At 37.8% G+C, this 16,668-nt stretch overlaps 1 protein-coding gene across 4 annotated transcripts in view; it reads left to right on the forward strand.

Annotated features, from left to right (window-relative positions):
• Window positions 1-16,668, forward strand: part of ACAP2 (ArfGAP with coiled-coil, ankyrin repeat and PH domains 2) — a 65,444-nt gene that overhangs the window by 18,720 nt on the left and 30,056 nt on the right. For all 4 annotated transcript variants that reach the window (XM_083849115.1, XM_083849117.1, XM_083849116.1 and 1 more), the window contains exons 3-9: window positions 218-337; window positions 1,636-1,689; window positions 6,003-6,061; window positions 6,565-6,748; window positions 9,241-9,285; window positions 10,287-10,382; window positions 14,013-14,087. In XM_083849115.1, coding sequence (XP_083705241.1) covers window positions 218-337; window positions 1,636-1,689; window positions 6,003-6,061; window positions 6,565-6,748; window positions 9,241-9,285; window positions 10,287-10,382; window positions 14,013-14,087 — 633 coding nt within the window. The remainder of the gene's footprint in view (window positions 1-217; window positions 338-1,635; window positions 1,690-6,002; window positions 6,062-6,564; window positions 6,749-9,240; window positions 9,286-10,286; window positions 10,383-14,012; window positions 14,088-16,668) is intronic.

Here is a 16,668-nt window from a genome sequence, read left to right on the forward strand (position 1 = left end):
TTTGTTTGGTTAGTCATATTATACTCAGCTGTATTGTCCTACAGTTGTGATTTCTGGGCTACACTATCTGCTTTCCCTCCTCTCTGGAAGAAAGGGCACTAAGCCATAAACCAAAAGTGAAGAAGATTATGTTGGTATTTAAAACACAAACAAAGAAAAACATAAACTCAAACCTTTTACCATGTCACTTTTTCTGTTTTTTTTTTTTTTTTTTTAGCTGGTAAAGCTTTGCATTGCAATGATTGATACTGGGAAAGCATTCTGCACAGCCAACAAGCAGTTCATGAATGGAATTCGAGACCTTGCACAATATTCCTGTAAAGATGCATTGGTTGAGGTAAGTTCTTGAGGTTAAAATGGAAGTAGAAAAGCATAACTTTAAAAGGGTAAAATAGAACATTTGGCAAGAGAAGTAGTTGAGGTTTATACTATTACTTGTCTTGTTGCTCATTTTTCTTTGGAATATGCCTTAAGAGTGAGCTTTTTGACTGTGGTGCCTTGCATGTGTCTGTGTTTCATTTCAGCTTTAACTTGAGATGATGAGACTTTTCCAAATGCCAGAAAATCTCTTTGGATAGGAATAGCCATTTCGGGAAGAGTAGAGAAAGACAGTTTGCAGTGGTAAAGCCAGTTCTCTGCAACTAAATTGCTTGAGTTGATCGCTTGGGTTCGGGATCCAGCTCTCTCTAATACACAGAAATACAGATTTTTAAATGTACAGAGCCAACTTTGAAGTTGTAACCTCAGACTGACATCTTATTAAGCTAATTTGGGACACCTAATATTTCCTGTGTGTTAGTTTGAAATGAAGTTGTGTAATATATAGGTGTAGTTATGTGCAGATCTCTGTATATCATGCATATTTAATGCATGTTATGTAGCAGAACATCAGTCACATGTATGTGTCTTCACACTGGTTGACTACGTAATGCCCGTGAACTTCAGTATAGCCCTTGTGTGTGACTGAGACTGTTGTTGTCTGGAAGTGTACTTGGTCGTAACTTGATGACCAAGTGATGACAAAATCCCTAAAACTCAGCCTGGTTTTACTTATAATCAGATACTAAATTATTTGATTCCAACTAGGTTTTCTTACACTTATTGTCAGATAAGCAGTTAGCCAAATATATTAGGGATCATTATTTTCTAACTGTTTTTAATTGAGACATTATTTCTACAGATTCATGTTGATGTTTCTAAACATACCAGCTGTGAAGCAGCAGTTCCCACAATAAATGTGTGTTCTGATGAATATGACATTAACCAGGTTTTTGGAGTTAGTGTTTAGTATTAATGTACTACATATTTATTAATGTTTAATATTGTAAATTTATGTTTTAAAACATGTGGACTTCCCATAGCTTAGTCAACTTAATTTGTGTATTCCTGCTTTGCTTCAGTTTGGTCCTTTATATATAGGTAGGTAGCAGTAACATTTTTTTGTTGTTGCTTGTAGCTGTAATAAATTTACTTGATGATATCCCCGTGTTCTCCTAGCATAATGGTTTTAGTTGGAATAATCATGCTAAGGAAAATTGATTCTTAAGTTTCTTACCAAACATTGTAAACATGGCTTTTGTGCTGTGTATTTAGTAGGACTGAGCTTTAACAACTTGGTTTTTTACCTATTTACAGACTAGCTTGACAAAGTTCTCTGACACCTTACAGGAAATGATCAATTACCACAATGTAAGTATATTTAGAGTGAACAAGACCCTGATATATTGAGTTATATTTAATAGTAGGATAATAAGAGTTTTTCTTGTTGATAGTATTTGAGAAGTTACTAATCGAGTATTATTAAATATTTGTCATTTGATACCTGTAAATGTTTTGTAACGCATATGTAACATTTATAAATATTCACTTCCCTGCAGATTTTTTGTCTTTATTTTTTGTCTGGAATTTGTAAGCTTTGCTAAAGTCCATTGCTGTGCTTGCTGTAGGACAGACAATTCTTGGTTCATTTTAATCACACTGATGGGCAGCAGTGGCAATTTATGAGCATATTTCTTCCCTGGAATGCCGATTATCTTTCCTGTGTTTTCTGCCTTTTTTCGTTCTCTGTAATGCACAAAACAAAGCACCTCTGACGTTTGTGTAGCTTTCTTTTTGGGATATATGAGCAAGTTAAAGTGTAAAGAAAGGAGAAAATACTGGGATTAAAGCCTAATAGTGACTTGTCACGTATCAGACTTCATCAGAAAGCTCAGTTTTGCCTGGATTGAAAATTGATTTTTTTTCCTCCTGACAAAAGATTTCAGTTTTGCATTGTGAAAGCTAGAGACATGTTCTTTCGTCTGTTTTCTTCTCCCCTTTGTGCCTTCTGTTTTTTTTCCTTTTCCAGAAAATTGCTGGAAAGCTACTCAGTCATCTCCAAAGCGCTGAAGATATGCAGGGCACTTAAAAATTTGGGAGTGTGGTTTTTGGTGTTTTTTTTTTTTTTTTTTTTTTTTTTCACCACTAGGAGCTTAAAATGTAATGGGGGGGGGAAAAAAAGCCACAGCTTTATGGGCCAACTTTAGGTTGATGCTAACAAAATTGTTTGAACAGCATTTTCTAAAATGCATGCTTAGAAGGAAGGAAAACAAAGGGAAGTGGATTAATACTGTTGAGTTGGATATCTACACCTCTTAATGAAACATAATGAAAATTGTAGAGAGGGGAGTGAGTGGACAGCGATGCTGTGGAGAGGAGTGAGTGCAAAGATTCAAAGCACCAGTAGTGGGGTCACTTGTGTGTCAGCAGTTTCAGAGCAGGTGAGTCCAGTTGGCTGTCTCTTACTCTTCATCGTACTTCTTGCTGCTGGTTACCCTCTTAACCGTGTCTTTGCTGTATGTGTGCTCCTTCTGACACACCTCACCTAGGTCCTATGTTCTTACTGTTATTCTTGTTCTACATGATTGTGGCTTTGCAAAGACTGTGCATATCCCAGCTCTTCCTCTGGGGCAGTTTGAGTGCAGATAGCGAAGAACAAGCTGTATTAAAAGAAAACTTTGCAAATCAAAGTAGGGTTCTTCTTGTGTTCTGTCCTGCTTTTTCCTTCCACTTCCTTGCTGTGCTCAAGCATGTTGAGTAGAACAGTGGCTTCTGTCAAAAGGCACGAGCATAAGGAGTGAGGCATGGTATGGGATTCTAAAGTAGGGCTTTGTCAGATTTATGCTGTGGCCCGGCTTAGCTTTTTGTGAATCTACTTAGTTCAGCAGGTCTTAATAGCTCAGTGTCAGCTCAGTTGCTGACCACGTTGGCAGGAGAGCCCCCATGAGTGGGGGAAAGCTAGAGGAAGAAAGGAGGAGAAGCAGGCACCCTGCAGGAAAAGGAGGGAAGGGGTAGGAGATGGTCCCAGTAGGATGTCGATTACTGTCTCTTTTCTCGTATGTGGCTTAGCTGTGGAAAAGGCTAAGGACCAGACTGATGTAACATCTGCATGATGTGGCAGGTGGACGGGTGGCTTTTGCAGCTGGTGGCACATAGCAGCTCTCTCAGACTTGGTTTGTAGCATGTGAAAGGTAATGTGTTGGAAGGTGTAAAGGTAGTCGGATCATGGTCTGGGAAGTTTGTTCTGTTCATCTGGGAAAATTGTGTGTGTGCATTTTTCTGCCTAATGTGCCCTCCCCCCTGTTACTGTAAGTAGAATTGTAAGGCTCATGCTTCTGGGAGTCCAGTAATGAGTGGAGTTGCCATCTGGTTATATTCTTTCTGTATTGATCTTGATTGGTGCACTCCTCAGGCACTGGCAAGCTTAAATGTCAGCAGTGGGAGTAGTCCCAGTATGACTTCCAGCTTGTCAAGAAATACTTCATCTATTCTAGTTATCTGTTGTTTTTTTTTCTGATCCCCCCCGGGTGAAAATACAAACAGGATCTTCAGAATGCTCCTTGTATTACTGTTAGATATAGGATAGTTCAGGTTGGAAGGGGCCTCAGGAGATGTCTGGTGCAACTGCCGGCCTCAAGCAAGGTCACCTCAGAGGCTGGAGCAGCTTGCTTAGTGTTTCATCCTGTTTGGTCTCAAGCTTTGAGGAATGGAGACTGGATAGAGGGTATGGTACCACTGTTAATGGATGACTTAAACTCAGTTATATTTTCTTTCCTTCATTTTTTCTAGAAAGAGAAAAAAAAAAAAAAACAAGCTCGTAAGGGTTTTGCTGCTTTGCTGCTAGTACTTGGTATTACATTTTTTTTTTTTCTTCCCAGATTTTGTGAGTAGGGTGACTAAGACTGAGAACATGTTTCAAGAAAACACTATTGGACCTGAAACTTTGAGTTCTTGACTTGTTCTGTCAATGTTATTATTTAATGCTTCAATCTATACCTTTTGGAAGAGAATCTGTTCAGCTGGAACAGCTGCTGCTTCTTTGTATTCTTTTACCTTTTCATTTTTTTTTTCTCATGATCTTTTTTTTTATTTCTATAATGCAGAATGGGAGGTATAGAAGAGTGGGAAATGAGGGCATCATTTCAGGTCAGCACAGTGATTAATAGGAAAAGGATTTGTCCTGTAGCCATTGACCTGTTTCTTTCTGTCGTGAAACACGAAAGACAGATGTAAAGCTGAAGGAATGTGCGTTTTCACTTGTATACCAGGATCTCTGGGGATGCAAGAGAAAATAATTTGTCAAACATTCAGGTGTGCTTTGGCCTTGGAAACTTAACAAATTTATCAGACTTTACAATTTGAATGAGTTATATTCCCTTCCTGTTCCCTCAGCCTCCCCAAATCTTAGGGAAGTTGCTAAGAAGCTTGGCTTAGAACACCTCTAAAAAGGAGCAACCGTGCTGCTTAGCGGTTCAGCTGTGGGTGTTTTTCATTTATAAATTTATTATCTGAAGACGTTATTAATTATTTGTGTATTTTTACATTTTCAGTATCAACTTCAATTTTAAGGGGTTTTAGATTTTGGTGTTTGAGATTGATTGATTGGTTTAATAATAGTTCTTTTCTAATTCTCCATGATAACCATATGTATTTGTGTAAAAACTGTGCCTCAAATTGCTTTGGTTTTGACCTATGAAGAAAAAAACAAATCCTCCTGACACTTAAGTATTTAAATCAATTTTCTGATCTTGGGTTAAACCTTAAGATCTGTCCAGATCTCACCATCAAGCATGTAGTTCAATATAGCACATGAACAGAGACTGCCAGTCATCTTTAAAAGACAAGAACTGGATTTGAGTTATAGTGTGGGTCGAAGTTGAGTTGCGTTAGTGAAGCTGTGCAAATAGTTTGCCGTGCCATTGGTGCTGCACTTGAACTTGAATACAGGTGCCAACAAAACACGTGACTTCACAGAAGGTGAAGTACGCTCTGCTGTGACATAACTTTATAAATTTTTTACCGTTGCTTTGGTGAATGTGGTTCCAATGTGCCTTTTCGATTTTGCATTGTGCATCAATATCTCTGCACTGTGCCAACAGTGTGTTGCTCCAAATGGGCGTGCAACAATGCCAGTTTTGGCACAGTTAACTCAAACCCATCTTTTTCTGAAGGTATTGTGGAAGATTTCTTTACTGTACTTACTGTAGGGTTGGAAGATTGGTGCCTGATCCCTCAAAATCCAGATACCTCTGAGAATTTAAGAAATAATTATTTTTTGACGTAACATCAAGGTAAAATAATTTATACCATGGGTAACTCAGTATTCAACTTCATGCCTTCCTGTATAAACATCTGAGTGAGCTGGCACAATGTTATCAGCCTTATTTTATTCCTATACTACTGTTCCCTTTTTTCTTTTTTACTACACAATGAAGTTCTGCAAAGGATTTCAAAGCAAGAAGTTTTTAACCCTATATGTGACACATAATGTGAAAAAGTATTCAGTTTGACACAGAATAAATTCAGAAGCTATTGTTAGGTCGAGAGTTCTTAATAAGGTGAGGAAAGCTATGGCTTAGAAAGGGCTATAGAAAGGATTCTTAAGTACTGTCTGTGCATACCTAAAATGAAAAGTTATGAGTGTGCCAAAATTACTGAACTACATATTAATACTTTCCTTTCAGATCCTGTTTGACCAGACCCAAAGATCAATTAAAGCACAGCTTCAGACTTTTGTTAAAGAGTAAGTTAACTTGCACTTGTAATTGGGAAAATCATATATAAAATTGAATTTAAAAGCATCTGACTTCAGAGAGTTGGCTGATGGCTTTCAGGAAAAGCGTTTCACCATAGGTTGAGCAATGCATATTAAAGTTGGCAAAAATCACTCAAAATCAGAGGCTTTAAATTCAGCTGCAGAAATGTTGAATTTGTAACAGTTTAAGTTACTAATCTTAAATTACGTGCTGTTGTCCAGCCTTAGAAGAAAAGTCATTATTAAAGCTTTTCCCAGTGAGCATGAGATGCATTTAAATTTCAGTTTTTCCTTTCCCCAAAAGAGGAGGACAGGAAGGCTGCCATCATACTTTGTATGATTTCTATTTGTTATGAACATTTGTTAAAGAATGTGAAAACAAAGAAATTAGCTCTAACAGTCACAAGCATGGTCTGTTTAGTGTTTCTTTTAAACAATTAATTACTTTGTACTTTGGAATTCATTTGCCATCTATCTTTCATTTTCTTTAGAGATATTAAGAAATTCAAAGATGCAAAGAAACAGTTTGAAAAAGTTAGTGAAGAAAAAGAGAATGCTCTAGTAAAAAATGCTCAAGTTCAAAGAAATAAGCAACATGAAGTAGAGGAAGCAACCAATATTTTGACTGCAACACGGAAATGTTTTCGGCACATAGCTCTGGATTATGTTCTTCAGGTAAGTGCAGCAATAATGTTATTTCTTCAAATTTAACAATACTTACCTAAATGTGTTTTGTAAGTCTTCTATGCTGTAGTTCCTTAAGTATTTAAAGTAATAATAATAAATAAAACAATAATAAACTGAAGCCTAGCAAACACAGATTCAGTGGATAATTCTGATCTAGAATGTTGTCAATTTCTACAATTTCAGTTGTTTGCTTTGACTTTTATTTAACAAATCTTATTTTACCTGGAACCTAGGACTTTGTTGTGCCGTGGGTGAAGTCGAGAACAGTACTGTTTTGCTTTTTAATGTGGATCTACTGTAGAGTGTTGAGGTGTTCTTTGTCCTACCGTTTTGAAGCCTGTGAAATAATAATATTTTTGTGGACACTTCCAATTCATGTCTCATGGTTTCCAATAACTCCAGCAGAACAGGACTTCATAACTCAGATGGCACAAGGGGTGTGAACTCCTAAATGTCTGGTGTTCTCATGATCATACAAACACAGAACAATCCTTTTAAAAATTGGTTTCATATTAAGAGTTATCTTGATTTGTGACAGTCCAGCTGGTTATTTAAAGCTTAGTTCCTGTTCTTTAAATTGTATGTGTTGTCTGTGCATATATATTGCCTGTGAGGCAGAATTTTCAAAGCCGCCACTAGAGAGGTCGTCCATCTGATCAGCTGGAGTGCACACAGTGATAAACCCTGGTTTTGTGCCTCTTGGATACCAAGGGCAAAGTTCGTCTCAATGTTTGAAAAGTCAGGTGAATTATGGAGCACTTGATTGTACTAACACCATTTCTATGAGTGCAATCAAGCTTCTGTTGTGCTGCAGGAAATGTTAGTGCCCAGTCCTATAAGCCCAGCTGGAATTCTGAAACAGTTACTTGTTACAGCACTCTGCTCCTCACTGTTAAGGGGTCCCAGCATGTGAGCTGCCTACAGAGATGATGATTAGAGTGAGTGTGATAGGAAGAGACTGGAGCTGATGACTTAGAGTCCCCTTTTCTCTGCTCGTGTTTCAATACAGAGTGGATTAGAGACGTGCATTGGAACTGTACTCAAATGGTGTGAGTTTGGCACCTCTCACTTGAGCTAGCAGCGTGTGCTGTTCTCATTACTAAGCTGAAATGCTCCTCTCAGAGCCTGAGTCGTTGTTTCTCAGCTACCGAGGCTTGTGCCATCAGTCTGACACTGGGCTGCTCTGCTTGGGCCCTGCTTCGGCTCACCCAGTGCAGCGGGGGGCAGGAGCAGGAGCTGCAGGGACAGGGAGCGGGGTGGCTGCAGCACAGTGGTGCCTCCTTGCCCCGTTAGGCTGCTGCTTATGTTCATGCACTTATGCTCAGTGCTATGAGAGCAGAGCAGCGTTGGGGAGCCTGGGAGGGAGGTGAGGGAAGGGAGACTCTCCAGTGCATAGGAAGAGAAAAAAGTGGCAGAGACCCGTTGGAGAGGCGGGGGGCGAATTTGGCAATCATTGCTGTAGGCCAGTCCCTTGTATGCGCATTGCCCTGCAACTCATTTGCTTTCTGGAATTTGTATGTTCTAAAGCTGAACAGTTCCTGTGGTAAAGGTGCATTTATAGCAGCAAGGAAAAGTTCCGGCACCTCTTTGTGCAGGCAAAAAATGAATTCACCCTTAGGAATCCCTTCTACTCAGATGACTGTTCTGCTGGAAAAGTGGCTTCACAACAGTAGTCTCTTCATAGCTGTATTGACTTTAAATTGTACTTCAAAACCATTGCTTTCCTCTGTTTGTTTTTTGTCCTGTAAGTTGAGGGTTGGTTCAGTACGTTTTTTAATTATTTTTGCTGCAGATGGTTTTCCAAAATACTGATTGTTTAAGTATGGAAGTACAGTCTGATTTTGATTATAGCTTCAGTAAGTTTATTTCTTCTGCTGGAATCTTTAAATTGATCTAGAGGTGTTAAATTACAAAATTGCATGTTTTTTCTTGCTCCTCTACGGGCCTTTTAAAGCAAATGTAGCAAATGCAGGACAGCAACTTGAAAGATTAGGGGACAAAGAACAGAAGAATAGGATAACATCAAAAATGTCCTTTTTTCTATATAAAGTGAAATATTTCAAGATTCTAGGGCAAGACTGTGGGTCAGTGATTTCAGCCAGATTAAAAGTGCAAGTATATATGAAATGCTACTTATTGAAGATGTTGCAATCTTGCTTGTTTTAGTGGCTGGGGCTATATCCAAGTTTTAGGACACTTGAGATGGTGTTAGCCCAAGGGGAAATGAGTCACAACTTTGTTACTTTATGGGGCTATAACTGTGGAATTCTAGCTTTGCAAGCTTTTATAATGGTATCGCTGCAATATTACTAAATTAGCATGCATCTTCTGCAGCTTTGAAAGTGCTTTGTGAAATCAGATATTGAGTTATATTTGTCTGATGTTTTAAGCTTTGATATGATTATTTGGAAAGAATCTGAAGCTTACTGCTGTGGGAGGAACTTGCAAATTGAATTAAATAAGCAACTTATTTTTTCTAGATCAATGTTCTTCAGTCTAAAAGAAGATCAGAAATCTTGAAATCGGTAAGATACACTTTGATTTCTGTATTTGGATGTATTTAAATACATCCAAAGTTAAACATGTGACTGCAAAGCAATCTATTAAGTGAACTTGTCCTTTTGCCCATCAAACGTTACTAGTACAGTTGGCACTTTGTGATGATCAGCCTGGCTTTTACTATAATGTGGCTTAGATATTTAGCTGGTTTTTGGCAATCATTATGGTTCAGATATGAGCACTTAACAAAAAAAGCAGTGAAAACCTTAATAAAGTGTTTCACAGTTAAAATCGAACTTTGCCAAGAATTCTATTTATGCCTGTTGTACTCGTTTATAAACTATAAGTACGTGTAGTCTGCTCTAAGATGGTTTCAGCTCTTTCTACAAAAATGGTGTTTTTGTATAAATAGCTTAGTCAGCTAGTACATGATATGCTTTAGTATGCCGTTTGCGAAATAGATAACCAGATTAAGTGGTGCTTTTCTTTCAAAGGTCTAAAGTTGTATTTTATTTAAATGCTATTTAAAGATAGCAAAAACTTCAGTTGAATTGCAGCTTTATAGCTGCTTGCCATTGTGCTTTGCATCTTCCCAACTTGTTTCCTTTTTTAACACTGGACGTTCTTCTCAGCTGTGCTCATGGAAGTTATGGTTATGGATCATTAATATGTTCTGTAGTCTCTATTGTACATGTCCTAATTAAACAGGAGTTAACACAAGTTTTTTAGATTACAGGAATTAGAAGTAATTTTCTGCCCTTAACTAGCTTTTATTTGTTAATGGGGTTAATCCTATAACTCATTGCTGAGATTTTTGGCATGGTTCTTAGCTGCCTTTGCCTTGCATGTTTATTTACAACACAGGAAGCTGCACAAGATATTGATGTAAAGCTGCAAGATGACGACATACCAGAAAATAACCATGGAATTTGTTTTGCCCTTTTTTGTTTGGTTTATTCGTGTGGATTAGTTAAAGAACATATCTGAAATACTTAGATATTTTTAATACCTACTTCTTTTCTTCCAGATGTTATCATTTATGTACGCCCATTTGGCATTTTTCCACCAAGGCTATGACCTTTTCAGTGAGCTTGGGCCCTATATGAAAGATCTTGGTGCACAGGTAAGAAATTACTTTACAGATTCATAACTAGATACTGAAATGGAAGAAAATGTGTATATATCAGATACGTTGCAGATTCCTTCAACAGAAAGGAAATGAGTGTGATAAAGGCAAAGCGTTAAAATACTGGTTTGAATTAAACTTGTTAGTCAGTTGTCTTTTTACTAGAATTAATACTGCATTTAGGATCTACATACCTAATCGTAGCCATGTGATGCCACTTGAGGTACTCTGTGGTATTTAGGGCACTGGGTTTTCTTTTATTTCAAAAAAAACGTATATGTGCCGCATCTTACATATTTAACAAGAAAAAAGTAATATTTGTTTCCTTCAATTTGTATATGTTATATACGGTATAAATTGTTTGATATGTAAAAATTAAAGTTGATGTTAGCAATTTAAAGTTGGACCGTAAAACACAAGTCTGATTTTAGTAATTAGTCCAAAACTGAGTTCAGACTCTAAAAATCCTTCTTGCCCTGTTCTGTTCTCTAAAAACACATAATTGCAACTTCTGGGTTTTCAGTGAAGGACTCATCAAAACATGGCATGTACTGTGGCCAACTGCACACAAGAGACAGAGAAAATAGTTATGCAAAATAGGTTAGGAACAGAGTGTCTTCAATTGAAGATCTGTCTGTGGTGTAGGGAGAAGGCTCAGCAGTGTCTCTTGACTTGCTTTCAGAGCAAGCGAGTGTAGCTGGAAATATTTGTACCATTTTTTTTGCCTCAGTCTGAAGACTTGCAACAACTACACTGATGTAACACCCTCTGTTTCCACTCCACAACCTGATCTACAAAACAAAGCCAACCCAAATTCTGAGTGTCAATCCATATATGAAAGCAAATAAATGACAGCAAACAGATATATTTGCTTTTATCTCAAGTAGATACGTTGTTGAATGTCTATGAATTTACATTGTTCTGGCCTGGTTTGAAACAGTTCCTAGTTCTGGCTGCATATTTCTGCCCCATTGCTGTTGTCATCTGTGCCTCTCAACCTGCTTGTGTGGTTGTGCAGTGAAGCAGACGGAGGACTGCAGAAAATTACTACTTAGACATTTGATTGTTGGAGTTACTCTTCTGATGGATTAGTTCCCTAATCTGGTTACTATGGGTCTTTATAATTATAATTACTTGTATAGATGCCTGTCAGGGAAGCATATGCTTTTGTGTGTACATGTATGTGTGGCAAAGTAAATGATGGAGCTGAAAGGAGGATGCTTGAGCTGGCATCTCCATCAAGAAGGGAAGAGGCTGTTCAGCCGCAGCCCTTGTGTTTGGTGTACTAATAGCAATTGAAATGTTCAGGTGCGTGTGACTGCTTGTAGCTGGCCATGTGCCTTCACATCCATCCACTTGGAGTTGTCATTGTTGAACTGCAGTGTTGTGAGGGTATAGAATGGTTTTTTGTATCCCCTCAGAGGAGGGGATGTGGAAAGGAGATGACAACTGGGTAGTTGGTAGTGGTATTTGCTACCAGATAAAGACTACTTGAGTTAGGATCACAAGATTATTTTTGAATGGCTGGTCATCCATTTGCTTCACCTGGTAAGGAGTGTTGTGTAATACTCATTTTGGTGCAGGTGTCATAGCAACTGAAGGAGCTAAATTTAGAAAAATCCAAAGCTGAGTGTTTGAAATATATTGACAGTGGAGCAAAGACAGAGTGAAAGCTCTGAAGTTGTACAACTTGTTGAATTATTTTCGTGTAGCAGACCTTAGCTTTTAAGTAATGGGTAGTTTTTCTTACAGAAGCAGACTTGTAAAAAGCTCATTAAAGTTTAACAGTTGATGATTTTGCAGGTTGTATTGGTTGAGGTTTCCGCCTTTGTGACGGGTTAGATAGAAGGTATGTTGGGACAGGCATTTGTTAGATTTTTCTGAAAATACTATGAACTGCTTTTGTTAGTGAATTCTCATTTACAGGTAAATGTTGTGTATGATCCTAATGACGAGGTTTAACTACACATGAAATATTAAAACTAGAGTGGTCTTAGGTAGTACAACTGTATTTTTTTTTTGTGTGTGTGTGTTTCCAAAATATCTGGTTCACATGACGGAATAGAATTGAGCAACTTTGCTTTCTGCATGTTTTAAGTCAGGCTGGTATTACCTGTCAATGAGGTCATTGAAGGGGAATCATTAATGTCACACAAGTATAATACTTGTCCCAACCCCGTGCCATGGGCAGGGATGCCACCCACTAGATCAAGTTGCCATGAACACGTGGAAGACTGACAGTGCTCATGTAGCCATTTGGGCTAAACAAGCCAGACAGAAAAAGCTGCAGGAAATTAACAGAGCATGGAATTGGAACCACCAGATGGCTGGGAGCTCTGGGTCTCTAATTGTTGGGCTGTCTCATAGGGGGGTGTAAGAGCCAGTTAGCATCCCTTTTCCCCCTCTCATTTGTATCATTTCAAATGGGGGAAATGCAACACTGAGAAAGACGACCGAGTTGGCAGAGGTTTTCCTTTGTGGCTATAAGAGTGGGTGGAGATGATTATAATTTGTGTGTAAATTGGAGGTTCTGTTATTCGTATAGTGCTCTCTGCCACATGACTGACTTAGGCTGGAAAACCAGAGCTGCATGTTGTTCGTAGTCTCGTGGTTCTAGGTCTGGAGTAGAACAAGGTCTGCCTCACACGTGAGGTGAAGCTGTGGGCTGTACAGCTGTGTTAGGTAATGCAGTTGTGCCATTCTCCAGTAGGATGCCATGAGTGGGGATAATGGCACTTGTGCCTTACAGACTGGGTAAAGGAGGAGCTGATCTGATTCTGTAGTGTTTCATGTAACTACGAAGCTAGCTGCCTCTGCTTCTCTATTTCACCATACTTCTTAGTTAAAAATCAGACTTTGTACAAACACACTTACAGTCTAACAGGGTATCTTAATTTTTCTGCCTTTTATTCTCCCTATGGTATCAAAAAGAAAAAAAAGGGTGATATTATAGACATGGATGTGCAAATTTTTGGTAGCATCCCTACAAAGTCTGTGATAAGATAGATAACTTTAATCAAATCCTCTCTATTGTGACAGTCTGTTTGCAAAATCAGATTATTATTTCTGAAACTGGAAGCAGTTGGGTCGTATCGAAGATCCCAAGCAATCCTGCTCAAATATTGCTGGTGACTTGATGGAAACCATCAATGCAAAAGCCGGGTTGGGGCAATTCCCTCCTTTTTCTGGAGGGGGAAAAATCATACATTTGCTCTTCCTAGTTTTTGCTGCTAATGCCAGCACTGCTGCATAGGCCAGTCAGCCAGCAAGAGCAGCTAAAGCATGAGTCATTCTCTTCAGAGACTGAGCACCAATGCGGTATAGAAGTCGCATATGCTTGGCACCATGCTGTTCTTTGAAACATTCCTCCTAAGGCTTACAAGAAACGTACACCTTTCATACAGGTTAATTCAGGATGGTAGTGCAGTGCTTTAAACAAGGCTTCAGTGGTTATTAAAGGTAAACACTTTGTGACCAGAGAAGTGATTTATTTTTTTTTACTATGCAAATAAAGCAAGTCATGCAATGTCTAGACATAATGTGTTCTTTTTTTGTCAGCATTATGAAATCTACAGAGCCAAATTTCTTTTGAAATCTAAAGATCCAATTTTCTGTTTCTCTTTACAGCTGGATCAGTTGGCTGTAGATGCTGCAAAGGAGAAGAGAGATATGGAGCAAAAGCACTCCACTATTCAACAAAAGGTACTTGAGAGAATGTAAAGGGTAGACTGCACACACATTTTCCTGTCTCTCGCATCTCTCCCCAGCAGTGCATCTCTGCATCGGAACTGTGAACGATGTTATCTTTAGTACAGACAATTAGACTTGGACATTATTAAGCATAGGGTGGGATTGCAGATAATCATTTTTATATTGCAGAACAGGGTATTATGTTCATTTCTGACTGAAATGTAAATAGAACAGTAGATTTATATGGGGTTCCTTAAACGTTTCATTAGAACTCTTGAATCCAAGATAGGATTGGAATTAGTATAGTTGTAAAAGTTGCTATCTTTTCCTTCTGTATACCTGTAGGAGAGATGCATATATACGCTGCACAGTCATACAGTCTGATGTATCACTTTCTACCCAGACGGTGCCAAATGAGTACAGCACTTTGTAGAGTGTGGCAGCACCTATTGCTTATAAAGAGCCAAAGTAAACTTTTGTAATGGCTGTATAATGTATGGTCTTCAACTTTATGCTAGTATGAAAGTGATAAGATTAAGTTGCTGTTTTGGACAGATTTGTATGTACAATACTTCTTATTCTTGCTTATTGAGAAAAATGTAGATAATTCACGTTGTGGGGGGAATAACTTCTGTTGTTTGGATGTTTCATAAGCTCTAGATAAGTATTAATTTTGCAGGTATAATGCTAGAAGTTAAAAATATTTCCACAGAACTCTCCGGTAGTGAGCTAATACTGCAGGTACTTTTGAAAGGGATTAGATACCAGTTTGAAGGTAATGGAATGCTTCTTACTCTCATTCAAATACATTCTGTATCTATTCAGGTGTTATACTTTAAAAAAAAAAAAAGTCTAATGTAATTGAAATCTGAGTAAATTCAGGAATGAAAACATGCTAAGATTTCAATTCAGGTATCATTAGTAGGAATCAATATTAAGGGGAAATGGGAAAGAACTCAGGTTAATGTTTGTGTTCAAATTTGAATTTGTTTTGGCTCAATAGGGCTAGTTCTAGGAGTGGGCAGTAGGTGGGGGTTTTGCTGTTAGAGAACAGCAGTACTTGGTGAAAGAAGTTAGTTGTGGGCAATTATGTTTAATTGTCTGTAGAAGTAATAACTTGTTACCACGAATTATGGTCATTGCTGTTGCCAATGATGTTCACTTTTTTTCTTCAAATGCTGCCTAAGGCTGCTTTACAGGTAAACTGTTTCTAATAGTATTAATAGCTATTGAAACTACTAAGCTGTGTGAGACTTGATAAGGTGTATCTGGGGTGTGTGTGTGTGTATATATATATATATATATATAAATTCTCTTGGTTTCTTGTACAAACAGCAATCATAATGAGATTATTGATATATTCTGTATTTCAATTGAATGACTACTTTATGCTGTTGCAAAAATACAATCAGCATATTCAGGTTGTATTGTATGTTGTTTTCTAAAGTTCTGTGTTTCAAGTGCTAAATGTTGTCTCTTGTCCGTGTCAGTCAAGTTACTAATGTGTTTTGTGATGATAATGCCTAGAATACAGCTAGGCTTTGGAGGGCATGCTTTTTGGAAATTCCTTTCAGCGCTCCTCAAATATTTTTTTTTTTTGGTTTGTTATTCAAACCATACTGTCTGGTTGTTTTTTTGTCTCTTCCTACTTACTTTTCCCAGCCTTGCCACCAAGTTCAGAATCTTGAACTGCCGTAGACCTTGGATATTGTTCTTTACAACATTTTGTCATCCAGTCAACCTGACCAGGATGGCAGCCTTGTTTTCTGTTCTCTTCTCATGCTTTTTCATGTTTCTTTCTATTGGCTGCCCCTTAAGCATATGTTCCCAAATCTTCCAGTGCCAAATCCTTACATGTTTTATAGCTACTGAAACTTATGCTTCTTGAGTTGAATATTCCATGGAGTATTTATGCATTTAATGTACTGAAGTTTTAATCTGATGCTTCAGAATGATGCCTTTTCTTCATTGTGTGGATAAAGAGCAGTTCCTTTTCTGAAATCCATAGGTAAGTGCCCATGTGCACACACCTACCCACCCACTACCTGTGTTTGCATATATGTGCATATGCATGCAGAATAATTGCACTAATTAAATAACCCATCACACTTTTCTTTATAATCATCATCCTTTTTAATTAGACTGTTAGAGTGGCTAATGTAAAAGTCATGGAAGGGTTTGGTCACCACTATTACTTTGTTTTCTCGTTGAAGATAATTGGTGTCTGATTTCTGTTTTAATTCTTGTGCTCTATTTACTCAGCAACTGTGCAAGAGCTTTTTTTTTTTTAGTGTAAGAAATGCTCTTTTTCTTTTCCTTGTTTTTCTGAAGCAACACATAGTATGGATTGATCTAGAAATGTCCTCGTTATAGGGATCTTTACCTTGTGTTTCATGAGCAGTTTGATGCAGCCTGTTACTCAAGTAACATGTTGAATTACAAAATAATTTAAAAAATGCTTGTAAGCAGCATTATGGCTTTTTTGTTTTTGTGATAGAGCTAACATTTTTTTCAATAAACAGGGAAATAATGCAGGAAAAACATTTGCTTGAAACTTGAAGTAGTTTTCGTTGTATTCAAATAACTATAATTT

The sequence above is a fragment of the Anser anser genome, assembly GCF_964211835.1.
Source record: "Anser anser genome assembly, chromosome: 9".
Classification (NCBI taxonomy): Eukaryota; Metazoa; Chordata; class Aves; order Anseriformes; family Anatidae; genus Anser; species Anser anser.